This window comes from Cinclus cinclus, chromosome 7, assembly GCF_963662255.1.
Source record: "Cinclus cinclus chromosome 7, bCinCin1.1, whole genome shotgun sequence".
In the NCBI taxonomy this organism is placed as follows: domain Eukaryota; kingdom Metazoa; phylum Chordata; class Aves; order Passeriformes; family Cinclidae; genus Cinclus; species Cinclus cinclus.
Window position 1 is genome coordinate 14,623,140 of NC_085052.1, and position 16,031 is coordinate 14,639,170.

A 16,031-nucleotide genomic window follows, 5' to 3' on the forward strand; every position below is an offset into this window, starting at 1 on the left:
CTATTAATCATGCCACGAAACTGAGCCATTTCTGCAGTTACATGGGCAGTAGTGTAATACTGGTTGTAACTGAAGAATCTGAAACAATAAAAAAGATCTCTTTTGTGAGGAATTATTAGATCATTTTGACACAATATGTGATTGAAATGCTCAGATTAATTTGTACCATTGCAAACTTCTCCGATGTGAGCACTACGTTTGATTTTGACCATTAAGATTTTATGTCCACTGGCTTTTTTCCCCGTTGTTTAGTGTATCTGATCTCTTTACAGAGCACTCATCACTAAAGGGTTTTCCACTCCGTCTCTGATTCAGTTTGTTCCTTTTGCAGATGGGTGCAGTTTTGGAAACATCACCAGTCCTCTTACCATAGGATTGAGGCACTTTGCACGGGGTGTAGACCCCATTGCAGCCTTCTGGGATTTTGACCTTCTAGATGGACATGGAGGCTGGTGGGGAGGAGGGTGCCACATAATTAGTTCTGCAGGCAATATTACCACCATTCAGAGTACACACTTCAGTAACTTTGCAGTGCTAATGGTAAGTATATGACTTAGCAAATATACCTGTATTTTTCTCTCTCTCCTTTGCCATACATTTATGTTCTTTTTACATGCATCTGTTTCATTCTGACTTGTCAGTGGCTGACCTTCTGGGTTTTTATAATGTTTAGTATAAAACAGTCTAAAAGAAAGTAAGTTACTTAACTGCTAGTAAGTGAATAAACCTGGTGGTCAGTTTTAATATCCTGAGACAGGCCTAATCAGAAATGACGTTAACTTCAGTCTTATAAATGAAAGTTCCATCAAGGAATGATTAGTACATAATGGTTATAAATTATAGGACAGGGTTTAAAGATATGTTATATACTCCTGTGTGCTTTTACATCAGCACATCTCAGAGGCTGGTCTGCTTTTGTTCCTGCCCTGCACTGTGTTGATCATACTAATTAGTTGCAGGCATACCGCAATGTTGAATCATTTAATAAATGGAGAGGAATAACATCTTCTGCTCTTTTAAGTATGGACAGAGCTGTCCTTGTTGATTCTGCAGGAGTTTTGGTTTTTACACCAGTGCTGATAGCCTACTTACAAAATTGCTGTTTGTGGAGAAAAATATTCCTGTGCAGTGCTAACACATCAGCTGCTTTGCTCTGTTCTCAGTCACACTTACAGTTCCCATTGCAGTTATTTAACTAACCTGCTTAACAGAAAGTTACCTTAATGAAAGCAAAAATATTATGCACAATAATGAACTGTTATTATTCAGGGGCTAAAGGAAAAAGAACAAGACACTGAAAGGTTTCTAAGCTTTAGAAAATATTTTGCACCCTTAAAACTATTTATTATAAACCAGTTGTAAAAAGATTAGGCATGTGTACTATTAACACTAGATTGCTCTTGAATGCTGATGCATGATTGCACTGTAGATGCTGCTTGTGTACATTACAGAAATGTTTATAGTTGAGTAAATAATGTATTGTGTGTATGTGTAAGGGACAGCAAACACAGGCGACAGGAATTGCAAGGACGTGTGCAGAGAATACCAATCTGCTGCTGTCAGATGGAGCCCAGATGGCAGCCAATCATAGCACAAAGCTGTGGTGCCCACGAGTTAAATGCAGATATTATCATCCACTTCACAAGAACTGATTTCCCTGAGACTTAGTTGAACATTTTTTCACCCATTATAGAATTGTTCAGAATTTAAGAGCTGTTGCTCAGATTTGATGACATCAGCTATACCTCCTTTTCTACAGCTCCTGTGAGTTCCCTTCTCCCCCAGCCTCTTGTATCTCAGAATGTGAATCGTAATTTTGCTTTGAGGATGTTTTTCTAAATTAATTAAAGAAAGCACCTGTTGACTTTGCAGGTGCCACACCCAAAATGGCTTCCTCCTTCTTCAACAGCTTGAGTTCAGCATGTTGTTCTTAAACTTTGAGTAGTTACTAAATGGGAATTAACTGTTTGCAGCAACCAATTTCATCATTTCTTTTTGTTTGAAAAGTTGAATACTGACACAAGGGCTGCAGTTAATTTTTGGTTTGTAAAGCCCATTTATCTCTCATAAGATGTAGGAGGTGGGTTTTTCGACAACTCTAAAGGCAACTGAGGCACTTTATACTGGAGCTTTTGTATCTGGTTCATAATTCTCCTTTAGGCCTTGTGTTTGCTTGGTTATGAGAATTTGACTTTGATTTATTTCATGTGTTCATCTTCCAATTTTATCCATGCAAAACAAAAAAAATAGAATCTTAGACTCGCCCTTGCTTTGCAATTTCTATGGCAGCAAACAATGGGATATGTTTCCTAGCTCATGTTTCACAGTAACTTTTAAGGAAAAGGATGACCAGTAATTTTAAAATATTTATATATAAATATACACACACACAAATCCATTTCCCCACCACTGTCTTTCTAAATAGATAATGGAAAAATTTCTGTAGCTTCATTATGTCTAAACATTTTCATTCAAGCATTATTTCTTAATCCCTGTGTTGTGGTATAAGGTCAGGGATTATTTTATTTGATAGAAAATATACTTTCCTGGGCAGTTCAATACCAGAAATGAAAAGTACTCAATTGTTCTGAATAATTTTTAATTTATAAAACGAACAGTATAAAGTGCCTATGCTTATCTTATTAATTCATATCTAAATGCCTAATGTATTTTAAAATACTAACAAACCATCAGCAAATTCCAAATACCTGGTATATGGTGTGTAGCTAATGAAATTAGCTACAATATCATGATACATGTCATTAATCTGTAATTCTCTAATCTGTTAAACAACAAAAATTGATAATTGAGTATTATGGTTTGGGGTAATTGCAGAAAACTGACTCAGTATCTGTAAACTACAAAGCAGCACTAAAGCTTTACATTACCATCAGAATCGTGTCCATCCTGTTGTAGATTAAGGTGAAACAGAAGCCTCAGTTAATCCAGCTGTCCATTTTATAGTTAGTACAGCACATATTCTGATTTGTCACCTTTTTAAACAGTAGTACAAAGTCTCCTAAGGTGTTTTCATAAAAGTTGTTTATGCCTATGGAATATAAAAGGGTTAAAAATAAAGGTTTTCTCGAGTCCTTTTTTTAGAAAGGCAGCAATCAAGGATTTATCAACTACGATTGATAATTAATAAGCTTGAGCATACTTCAAGTGAGAGGAGTCATGTAGAGCCATTTGATTTCTCTCTGTGACAGTTGTTCAAGTGATGTCAGTGAGAGAGAAGCTATAGTTTAGAGGTTGGGTTGGAAAAGAAAGGAGGCACAAGCTCCTTCCCTCACGTGGCCTCACACTTTCACTTTTTGCTGGGTTGGGCTGGCAAATAGAAGTAAAATAATAAATAGAGTCAGACATAACAGAGCATTATCTTTTTCTTATCAGGTTTTGAGTAGTATATCCTAGAGGTGAGAGTAAAATACTGTGAACTAACTCCCCCACTATATTCCTGCCTTTTACTTCAGGTACTTTGTGTTTAAAGCAGTCCTCTATTTTGTCTTCTGTTATCTGTAGGAGGAAGAGGGCTGGTTACACTCTAGTTTCTTTTGGAGGTGTCTAAAGCCCTCTAAGGTCCTGAACTCTGCAATATGATTTTGTATTTTAGAGTAAAATCATTAATTTATACACTTTGAAGCTTTGTTATATTTAATGATAAGTATTTGCTTCTTAAATACTGTGTATTGATGCTCTTGTGTGAACAGAGTTGTATATCAGTATTTTAATTTTTCAGGACAGCATGTGTGTATGCTATGACCAATCCAGAGACCTCTATATCTGAGTAATAACACTTCAGGAGATGACAAAGATATCCAATAGCAACAATGAATTTCAAAATTTGCTAAATATGTTTTGGCATACATTGTCCTCTGTTCTTCCTTTCATTTTTCTTAGAACACAATAGAAATTCAATAGTGATGGATATTACTGTAATTGTATTCAGCATTTCCTTTCCCCCCTTAGACCGCTTTGTCAATAGTAATTTCCTCAAATCTGCCAAATAAACATAAATAAAATTCTTAACTCTAAGTATGGTACTTCCCCATTAACATAAAATGGATTAATAAATATTCTTAGCACTTCTAATTGTAATCCTTAAAGTTGGTTAAATCAACATTAAATCATAAGTAGCCCCTTTCCTGTTTTGTCACAATTTGTTCTATTATTCCAACCAACATCGGTGTGGGTTTTGTTGGATTTTTGGGTTTGGTTCATGTGCATAAGAAGCAATTATTTGCAAAAGTAGCATACATTCAGTGGATGCTTATATGAGATAATTAGGGCTGAGGAGACTGAACTGATTATACCAGAGCATATTTGAAACTTTTCTGGAAGCAAATCTTAGAAAGCCTTGTGAATGAGAAACTGAGAAGAGGCAGGACACTAGGAATGGATCACAGTAAGAGTTTGGGCATTTTTCTCTTGTTTTGCAAGCATTCCCTCAATCTTTGAAGTCTTTCTAATATAGTATGGGGGGAAAAAAGCTACTTTTTCAGAGCTTCCATTGTTACTGGAGACAGTTTCAGGATTTCTTAAGCCTGTTCATGAAGTTCAGTTCTGGAAACAGAATTCAGAATTCTAAACTTTCGTCTTTCAGGTTTTCTCCAAATTAAGCAGCCTGTCTAAGTCTTTTGAGAAATTAATTCATGAGTCAGGGAAGTATTACAGAGATGTCATTTAGAAGGTTGACATAATTACAGTATTTGACATTTTCCCCACAGAAAACACAGGATTTTCTCATAACAGGCTGTGGAAATATTGTTCTGTACTTTGAAAAATCAGACTGCCTATAAGAGTTTCAAGAAGGAACATTTCAAGTATTTTTTCATGTTTAAACACCGAATTTAAACGCCTACAGGATAGACCTTAGCAGAGTTTATGCACCAAAGAATGTGAAAGTGATCCAGAAAGTTTAACTGCTATATGTAAAATTAAAATTTGTTGTTGTGGGGACTGCGAAATTCCCTGGAATGAGATTCCTCTGCGGGTGTGTAGATGTTTCCCAGTGTGAAGAGCCTTCAAGGAGGCACACGCTCTTCACTTCAGTCCTCAGCTGGCATCTACTGCTCACTGCTCATGTAATGCTCACTCTCATCAGAGAGTGCTTAGCCCATATGGACAGTATTGAGTCCAGCCCCCACAAAAGGCTGCTTTTTTAAAAATATTCCTGACTGTCACTCTTTTGCACAAAGCCTTGGAATTAGAGTACTCTTAAGAGCAAGATCTGCTTTTTATTTCTATTTTCTTCCATGTACATTTTATTAAATTACATTTAATAGTATGTATTACTTGCTCTGTAAAAAGCATAAACTGGCTTGGTATTGGGCTCAGAAATCCAGGCTTTTCTCCTCCAAAAGGCAGTGATTTTATTACAAATCAAGTCTCTGGCTCAAGCTCGCTCTTTCTGTTTGTTTTTCCTTTCTGTTGACTTAATGGATTTTTCATTCATCATGGTGAAACTTCAGCCAGCAGGTAAATGGATTCAGACTGTACAGCTCAGTAAAATATGCCAACTCCTGGAAGATGGATGGAAATTAAAGCCCTGGAATCCAGGCCTTTGGACACTTTATTGTATTGGTGGCTTCTACTGGGCTCCTTTCGATTCAGCAATGTCTTTCTTGTACTGAAGTGCCCAAAACTGAACACAGTACTTGAGATTTGGGCTCACAAGTGGTGAATAAAAGGGAATAATCATTTCCCTCCCTCTGCTGTGTGCAGTCCTGGTGTTATGGCCCAATATGGGATTCACCTCATGTGCCACAAGTGCTCACCCCTGCCTTGCTTTGTCTCACACCATCTTGAAAGGGTAAATGCATGACACTTTCTCATTAGACAACAACTAATGGGCCTTGGAGTTGTAGGCACCAGTTTGTAGTGGTCAGAGTCTTGTATTTATTTTCCTGGGGTAATTTCTGTGATTTTTCAATATCAACATTATTTGAATCCCCTCTAGGAAATTAAATCAAACCTAATTTTTTAAAATGTAGCATACAGTTATACTGCTTTCCATACAGAATTTTAAAAATGCTTCTTTTCTGCATGTTGTAGATTACTCAAGGGAAGATGATGGATCAATAAGGTTTAATTATCATCAGAGAGCAGACAAGATACATCTGTTATGTAACTATAATGAAATCAGTTTTCAATACACAAAACTTCTAAAAAGGATATTCTACTTTGGCATTGATGCATTTTCATACTAAGAATTTTACCATTTATTTACTGTAAAAGATTAGATAAGAGATAAAACTTGTATTTAAAAATGGAATTAGCTTTAAGATGCTGATTGTACTTCATTCTTCGGCAGGCAAAATGGTTGTATTCCTGTAGGACACATGGCATTTGCTTTTATACTGATGATCAAACATAGGGTGAGGTTGAACCTTGCATTTACACTATTAAAAACTAGTTCTTTAGTACACAGTGATAGTACTCAAGTAAAATTGCTTTCATTTTTTGCTACATAAATGTGTAGCTTCACTGTGCTTCCTTTTTCACAACTTTACCTTTTCACAGTGATATCCAACTTAGTTATTTCTTTAAATAACTGTACTTTTACTACTATATAGTTGCAGTAACACATTTCTGAATGCAGAGAAATTAGGTGTGTACCTAAAACTATGCCAAAGTGTACTATTAGTATATGAAAATATAATACATCAGTAAGAGCTAGAAGTAAATATTTTATCATTTTCAGCAGAGTACTTCTGTTTAAATTGACCAGTTGTTTGCATTGCTACTCCTAATATGAGCCAAAATTGTATTGAACATTCCTGGCAAATACTCATTCATCTACCTCAATAGACTTGCTCTATATAAGGAATTAATGGGGAGATGTTGCAAATAAAAGCACAGGTGAAAAAGATGATCAGGGTGAAAAGGAGTGTTTGAGGGGACATTCAGAGGCAGTTTTGAACCAACAGACTTTTGAAGAATTATTTGAAAATTATGAAGTCAGACAGTCCTTTTCTTCCTCTTTTCCATTTGTGATTGAGGGAAGAGCAGCAAGAACTGACACTTCTAGATGAGACAGCCTGAGCTGAGTTCCTCTGTGAGAAGTGACTCCACCTCTCACTCTGGTCTTGGTGAGCTGGGCAGGGCAGAGAGGAAGCTTGTATGAGAGTCAGGAGTGGCAGAGAAGGTTTAACTGAGCTTTAACATGCAAGCTGAGGAAGTACCTGAAGAGAAATGGGATGTAGTAACATAGAGTTGGCATTTTGTTCATAATTTATTTTTTCATTTTGGTGGTCCTTTTTATATATGTTGTGAGCTGCTCTGTTGAGAACTGACATTCATGTGCATCTGGAGAAACTGGTACAATCCATCTTAGAAACTTTAAAGCTAATAACAAAGGAAAAATAATAACTACTAGGGCATCAGTTACTTGTGAGGATCATTTTAGAAGGTAAACTAAATTCTCCCAATTTAGTAATTGCATATACCCATGAACATTATCTGCTTGTACGTGGACAAGTTCATATTCATAAATAATGGTGCTAGAAATCAGCTCTCTGCATGCAAATGCAATTAAACAGAGGTATTAGCATTACAGTCCCAGTTTCCTAAGGGGAGATTTCACCTCTGGAAAATAATGTATTGAACCTTCTTCTAAGGGAACCTAAAACTGACAAATAAGAAAAAGTCTGTTAAAAGTTTGCCAATATTTTAAATGTTAGCATTTGCTGGATTGTCATATTTGGTACTATTTCAGATTTTAGCTTTTTCTGCTGGGGTGTACATTCATTTTTATGTGCAGAGTTAGTGCCACTGCAGATGGGAACTGGCATATAGATGACACTGTGTTTGCACTCAGGTGATGGGTTTTGTGTATGGATTTTAGTACCTGTGTGCAGAAATGTAGTGCAGCAAACGAATGTGGCTTAATGCACTTAATGCATTACAGGGAATGTAATGTTTTCTTTAATTCAGAGAGTCTGAATTTCATTCAGATAGTCTGCAGACATTCTGTTTTATGTAATGGGCTCCTTTTGCTTTCCATCCATCACACCTACAGATCTAGCTCTCCTAAATGAGTAATTTAGAATGGGAATTTGATAAGATTAGTTTTACAAAGATATCGATAGTTTTTCGTCATGTTTTTCATGAAGAATTGTTTCACTAGGCACTAACATGTCCAAAAGGAATACATGGATCTTTACTCTGCTGTTAATAGAGCTGTCCAAGTTACTTTTGAATTACTATAGGGAGTAGAATATTTCCAACTAAGTGTAAAGGTCACTGGGTTACAGGAGTTGTATCAACTAGTAATTATATTTGAGTCAGTCAATAATTTGGGTGTATTCTCATGGGTTTTTTTTTTCTTTGAGTGGTTCTTCTGTAGCTATATATATGCCATTTAGAGACCTTTATGGTAATTTTGAAATTTTGGGCTTAATATCTTAGTAAAACATGCTCATAAAGTTCATGTTATCAGAAGGACCAGATATTGCTAATGCTGAGAAAATGTAATATTCTATGTACTATTTCAGACTTTTTTTTTTTAATTGGGATATGTCTGCTTGTACAAAAAGGTTAATTTCTGTCTAGCAAACTGTATGCAGATGAGGAAGGAGCAGTCTGTTACTGCAAATTCATGAACTGTATCTACATTAAAAGTTCATCCTTTTTTTTCCTGCCCTTGAAAGGGAACAGCTAGAAATGACAGGACATATTGGAATGAAGTCTCAGTTTCACACATGCCTAACAATATTAAATCATTTTGCTCTTTCCACAGGATTTTAAGACAGTGCTGTCTTTCCCCCAGTACCCAGGGGAGTTTCTGCACCCTGTGGTTTATGCATGTACTGCAGTTATGTTGTTGTGCCTGTTTGCTTCCATTATCACCTACATTGTCCATCACAGGTAAGAATTCCATTTTAAACACGTATTGAATGGTCAGCATGACACACGAATTTTTACAACTCTTACTGTAAAGATAAATTTAAATTATTTGAATTACTGTTAGATAATAACGGTAGCAATGTGATTTACACCACAGAATTCAAACCAAAGTTTATACCAACCTTTCTTAAACTGTTCCCGAGCTTTTCTGGCACATATATTTAAATTTTCGGCACACTTTTCCTAAGATTTCTAGCTCAACAAATGAATATAAAACTGTGAACACTATCAAATTGCTTTCTGGCAAATTCCAGTCTAGCAGCACTTTGGTCAGCTACACTTGCCATATTGGCTTTTAAGAGCAAGTTTGGTTGGAAGACTGGTAACTATCACTGGATAAAAGAAACTTTCTTTGTCTTCTACATTTTGGGCTTAGAAAACTAGTGTTTTCTTTGGTATGAAAAATTTATATAAATGCCATTTTAACTACATACTTCTGGCTAAAGACCATTAGCAATTTAAAAGAGTAGGAATGTATTGTACCGTAGAAGCTGCTAAATATTAATTACTTCAAGTTAATGCAATGTCTTCTGATATTCAGCTTCCATTTAATCCTTGAGAGATGTCTTCTTAAAGTTCTGCATATGTGAAGCTATGCAATAAGCCTTTTGCTTCTAGTTCTCTATTTTAAATGCTTGATTTGGTGGAGGAAACTAAATCAGCAGACTTTTATAATTTTTACTTTTTATTTTACCTTTTTATATTTATTTCAATGTTATATAGGCCAAACTCTGTCCTATGGGTAATTGTTACATAGGTATTCAAGAATCTGAGAATTTTATTTTATCAAATGAAGCGTTTTTTTCCAAATAGTAATTTTCATAATAAACATGTTGGGGTTTTAATTATAAAATGTGATTTTTTTTCAACAGCACAATCCGAATAAGCAGAAAAGGATGGCACATGCTTCTCAACTTTTGTTTCCATACTGCTCTCACATTTGCTGTTTTTGCTGGTGGAATCAATCGCATTAAATATCCAATTATATGTCAAGCTGTAAGTATCTGTCATAGTAATTCTTATTAATAGAATTTAAACTTGAAAATGAATTTTTAACATAATATTGGCAGTTCACCTCCTTTTCATATACTGTTCATGGATCCTAAGCTTTTCAAAATTATAAGCATGTCCTTTAAAGGCCAGCACTGGGAATGTTCAGTATTTGGTTGTCATGAGTTTCTCTAAGAGGATGATCAATGCATTAACTTCTCCAAGGCTCAGATTGCCTCATTCTTGTTGCTTGCTTTTTAAGAAAAACCTTGAAAATCTTTATATTTGTCTGCTGTACAGGATAGTTGAAAACTATTAATCCAGAGTACTTCTGTCCTTCCTGTACTTTGGATTGAATGTGTGGGACTAAAGTTACTGCTTCACTTTTGTAACACATACACTGTTTACCTGAGTGTGGCCCTGGCTTCACTGGATGATCCCTAAGGAGGCACAGCAGATCAGCATACTTGTGATTTATGGACCCTTGTTTGCACTGCTGGACTGTTTCACATCTCTTGCCTCAGCATTATTGGGACAGTAATGTGGTGAGATGCACACCAGGGCTGGATTCAGCAGCTCTGAATATAAAGGCTGAATCTGTCCAATGTGTAAAGAGAGTAATTTCAGTCATCTTCTGTAATGACTGATGAGGGCTTGTTGCAATTTGCTTGCCTTGAATATTTCTTCCTCTCAGATTCTGTAGAAGTACACCAGGTCTCATGAATGTTGTTGGTATTTTCCTGTAGAAAAGCACTTCATTTAGTCAATGTTCTCCCAGATTTTTGGCCTGTCACTAACGCGGTTCTGACTGGCTTGAATATGTGTAAATAGCAAGAGTCAGAAGCCAACTCCTGCAGAGTCACTGCATAATTAGTGTAAGAGTTATCACTCTAGTATTCAGTGATGTGCTTTGGAAGCCTTTTGTGTGTGCATGACCGTCAATAAACAGCCCATGTGGGTCTGTGGGTCTGGAGCACTGTGATGTTCTACATGTGAAATCTACCTAAGTGTATTACATGAAACTCATTTAAGTAACACAGTTGTCCACTAGATTATTTTGAGAGAAATATCTCACAATATCTAGTGCATGGTGTCATAATTAATTTGTAAGTCCTAGCAAATTAAAATATCACCATTGTCTTTGTCTGCAGTTTGCAAGTGATAGTAGCAGATTAGTTTGTAGGGCAGCCATGGCCGTGTAATTACATGGTCACAAATGACCATCTGTTGTTTCAGTCTTTGTCTGATTATTTACTTTGCAGCTTGCATGGTAGGAACGTGGTATTAACAGCTATAATGAAAAATTGATTGAGATAAATGTGTTATTAATAGCCTTTTATCAGTAGTACATAAACTACAGGGGTATCTTAATAGAGTGTATTATCAGTGGCATCTGTCTCTTGCTATGGGATAGGGTCAGATCCTGAACTGATGAGAAATGTGCACGCTTAGAGGAACTGGATTGAACCATCCTTAAATGTCTGCTAGCCATTTTCATAATGTTATTTATTTAACCTGATAATAAGCTACATCTACAGACGATATCATGCAATAGGACAATATAGGAAAGACACAAGTGACACAATACAAAGACTGTCCTCTGTTTCCTGGTAGAAATTGTCTGATGTAATTAGACAGGGCTAGTGGATGAAATAGTCCAAACAATCTAAGACATGGCTCCAAGAGCTGGTAATAGAGGCTGAAAAGCTGTTCACTTTGAGATCATCGTGATATAATCTCCAACATGCCAAAGGCCTGATACTGGGGCTTAAAATATATTTGTGAAAATGTTACTGCTTCAAGCAGCACTAAAGTATTATTTATACCACAGGTGTAACACCATCAGTTGCCATTCCCCAGGTATCCTTCATTCTGCTGAAATTCAAAGTACAGCTGCAACTTGCATCAATGCAATTTTCACTTTTTGTTTTCTAAGTGCTTAGGGAAAGATTCCAAGTGCAAGTATTTTTTGTCCTAATCACTGAAATGTTGTATAAAAGCCAATCAACCACCACCTTTCCTATTGTAATTGCCCCTAAAACTTCCATTAAAAATTCACTGCAGCATACTTATCAATGTTAACTAAGTTAACTTTTATCCTTCGAATTTAACCAAAAGGGATGGTTCTAAATTAGCTTCATTTATATCACCTTCTGTCTCTAAATGAGTACATATAGGTTAGTTTTAAACATCAGGAATTAATGCTATGGAAATGGGCCCATTTTCTGTGAGAGCTGAAAGAACCTTCAAATCCCCTTCAAGGCAAAACAGTCACACAAAAAAAAAGTCTTTTAAGAAATGGTCATTTATTTTTATGCGAAATCTAAAAATCTAAAATTCCATTTTAAACCTGCATATCTGTTTCAGAGACGATCTTGCATAGACCTTTCACTTGCATATGTGCTCTGCAGTCTTTATGATTTACCAAAAAAATTGGTGTTAGAGTGCTGGTCTAGAAGAGTTGATTGCATCTTTGCACATTTCCTGAGTGGATGAATCTACAGACTCTTTAGATTACCCTTGAATCTCATTCTGGGTGTCACTGAATGTTGGCTGTTGTAGAATCCACGCTCTTGAGTTTACTGGCAAAATCTTTCAGGCAAGTCAGAGGTTGTCTTAGGAGCAGCAGAGATAAATCAGGGGTAGTACACTACCAGAAAGGTGCTTGAACCAGCCAGCAAGCCCTTCCATCTCCCAGTTAGGGCCTCAGATTAGTCTGCTTCAAAAGGCAGAAGGAATCTCACTCCTTTCATGTAAAGAATGAGACAGAAGGAGACACAACTGTAGCTGGATCACTCCCTGTGTGTGGGAGGCAGCAATTCTGTACTCTCAAAAGATTTCTGTTTTGTGGCTCCTACTTCAGAGGAAAGCATGATGGCCATGAGGTTATGGATACTGGGGGATGAATTCATCACTTCAACATGTTGAAGCATGAAGAATGGACTTCTGGGCACAAGATTCAAGAGGCAGAAAAGTTATGGAGAGAGACAGAATCTTACTTTGTTTTACTGCATGATCACTCCAATCACATCTCCAAGAACCTCTATGTGGTTTATAAAATAAAAGCTTCCATGTAAACTTTGACAAGGCTCAGATCTTCCTTCTTCCTGAGGAATGGCGTATGTGAAGCTGCTTGTGAATTAATTTCTGTAAGGGAGTAAATCTTTAGTAAGAAAAGCAAAGCCCATTCCATACTAGCCAGCAGCCTACAAGTTCAACTCAGAAGTTCAACTTCTTGCTCTAAATTTTCTACCTGTGAAGGGAGCATGGGGTTTTGCTAATGCTAAATGTTTAAAGATCATGAAATATTCACATCCAGTGGTGTTACAGACTGCAGAAAAATTCCTGGATCCCTTCATCTCACAGAAAAGAATCATTTTTAATTGCGGGATTAATAGTTTAATCAGAATGTCCTTGCATATCTGTGCCCTTCTTGAAATAGAACTGAATTTAGAAGTACAATCTTATCTGAAATATGATTACAATTAGAAAAAAAAAAGAAATTAAATTAAAAATTTGGGGAAAACAAAGAAAATTGCATGCTACTAAAAGCTGATCAAGAGACCTTTTTGTGCCAGAATGCTTTGCATAAATGTGTATTCTGATCATTACTGTGGTAACTGCATCATGTGGAACTTCTCTCGGGTACTGAACTTTATTGAAGTAGCACAAACAGACAGCATCTTCTTACTGAAGGAAAGTATAATCTTCACTTCAAAAGGCTAGCACTTATTCCCAAAGATAAGAGTTCTAAGAACACAGGACATGTAACAAATGGATCCAAGAAAACAAGAAAAAATTTACCATATAACTGTGGTTATTAAAGAGCTTTAGGTTCAATGCTGTTTTCAATGCATATATCCTGCCTTTTTTTTTTTTTCTGTACCACTTGGCCTGTCAGTGGAAAACCTTCTTAAAAATAGGGGTCATCACTTCAGTATTTCCAATCATAATCCTTTATTCTGTGTGGAAAACTCAACCGTACAATTTTATGTGAAATGCAAAAGTTCTGCTAATAGAGAAAATAGTTTTAAGCTATCACTTTAGTATTTAATTTGTACATAGTTTTTGGCCTCTGAAGCTTTACAGAGGTAGAAATCCAATAACAAGATGCACACAGGTAAATTTGTACCCTGGACATTTCAGGCATAACCTCAAGTTTGCATTTGCTGAGAGAGTCAAGCAAGAGTTTACTGAACAAATGCACCTTGGTCTTTCTGTTGAGCCTCATCCTTCCCTGCCGTGTCATGAGCTCATGTATGTCTGCCATAGGGCCCAGGGGTCTTCCTGGCTTGAGAGAGTTAGAAAGAGGTGATCCCATTGCAGGGGACAAAAGAACTTGCAGTCACGGTCCCTGAGCACGACAGTGAGGAAGATGCAGCTCTGTGACATAACTGATGTCAGTGGGGACACAGGGGGAAGGAAGGGGCAGAGAGCAAAATCCAGCACTTTCAAACACTGAATTTTCAATGTGAAGTGCAACAAGCATTTGTTTACTAATTATTAGTGGGTGAATAATAGCAAAAATTCTAGAATTTAGTGTAACAGCTCAGTGCACCCTTCCAAATTCTGCACTCCTGCCGTGTCGTGTCAAATCTGTTAGTCATAAGGAGGCCCTGTATCTTCAGGATAAATCCTTGTTTCCTTCAAGAAATACAAATGGCTGGGGGGTTGGGGTTTTTTGTTTGTTTTGGTTTGGTATTTTGTTTTTTGGGTTTTGTTTTTGTTTTTTTGAGAGAGAGATTCAGATCAATAAAGAGCCACTACAGAGGATGATAACATTTTTGCCTCCTCCCTGTTTATTTGATTTCTCCATGTCTCAGAAGTTACTCAGTTGCTGAAACGTGAGCACACTGTGAAAAACAGCAATGTGGTGCAGGTGTGGCATAGCCGTGATGTTTTCAGTCAGTTCACTTACCTCCTTGAAAGTTCAATAAAATTGTTTTGTTGTCCTATTTTTAGGTCTTACATTCATTTAAGTGGCTGATGATTTCTGTCTATATTATCATATATGTTTTCAAAATTTCACATGTAGGTGCCTTTTGACATGGAATTCATTTCAGCTGTTCCTATTATTGTATATACTTGTGTGGGAAACAGAATATATTGCAGTAAGGCTGTGCTGATATGAGGAAGCGGTTAGGAGCTAAATATCTAGATATTTTTCCAGTTCCTTCTCATTATTTCTGCCTCCTTTTTCCTACCACTTTCTCTTCCCCTTGCCTCCCCTCCCTGCTCATGGTACTTTTCAGGGCATCCCTACAGAAACTCTGCAAGCTGCCTGTGAACCAGGTCCAGACAGCACCAGTCCCTGAACTGGCAGCATCTGCCAGCTCATAATACACAGTTGTCTCATTCTCTTATTTCTGCTTCTTTTACCTCAAGCCACAGCAGTGATGAAGGCTTTATCCTCCCTTGTCTAATGTGACAGACAAGTCCCAGAGAAAATTACAAAGGGTTTCTGTTGATGATATGTGCTGCTATCTTCAAGTTTTGAGCTATAATACTAAGTATAAACAAAATGCATGGAATTATTTTCCTTTACTCATCAATTATTTTGTTTTAAGTGGAGCAAAAATGAACACTGGTTCAAATAAATCATTATAATAGATTTTTGTTAGCTTTATTCAGCAATTCTCTGTATTCCTTAAACATTTATGTTCTTTCCAATTATAGCAATATTTTACTTGTCACTGCAAAATGTCAGGTTATTGCTTCAAAGGTAACCTCATTTTATATAATCAGATGCAGACTTAGCTGATGTAATAAAGCACTGGAGATTGGATAAAATTCCAATTACTGCTTCCATAGTAATGAATAACAATTACTAACATAACAAAGATGTTAGCATTTTTAGAGGTGTTGGTACTGTGTTTTCCTTTCAATGATAAACATACCAGCTTCTTGGAGACAAAGTGATAATAACACTGTTAAATTTTATAATTCTTTTTAAGGGGGGATGCCAAGAGCTGCCATTTATTTTTAAAAGTCTTTAGCCAAGTTTATAATTTTCTGAAAATGTGTCTGAAAATAATCTGGGTTTATCAGTGCAAACACTGATCCCATTGCCAGAAGTCAACCTTGCATGTGTACAGCAGAGAGGGAACTACAGCAGGATATTCCTGAAAAGTTAA

General features: G+C 36.4%; 1 protein-coding gene across 1 annotated transcript in view; it reads left to right on the forward strand.

The window, feature by feature from the left end:
- LOC134045959 (adhesion G protein-coupled receptor A3-like) overlaps positions 1–16,031 on the forward strand; it is a 251,076-nt gene that overhangs the window by 205,299 nt on the left and 29,746 nt on the right. The window contains exons 14-16 of the mRNA XM_062496118.1: positions 332–540; positions 8,741–8,868; positions 9,780–9,903. Coding sequence (XP_062352102.1) covers positions 332–540; positions 8,741–8,868; positions 9,780–9,903 — 461 coding nt within the window. The remainder of the gene's footprint in view (positions 1–331; positions 541–8,740; positions 8,869–9,779; positions 9,904–16,031) is intronic.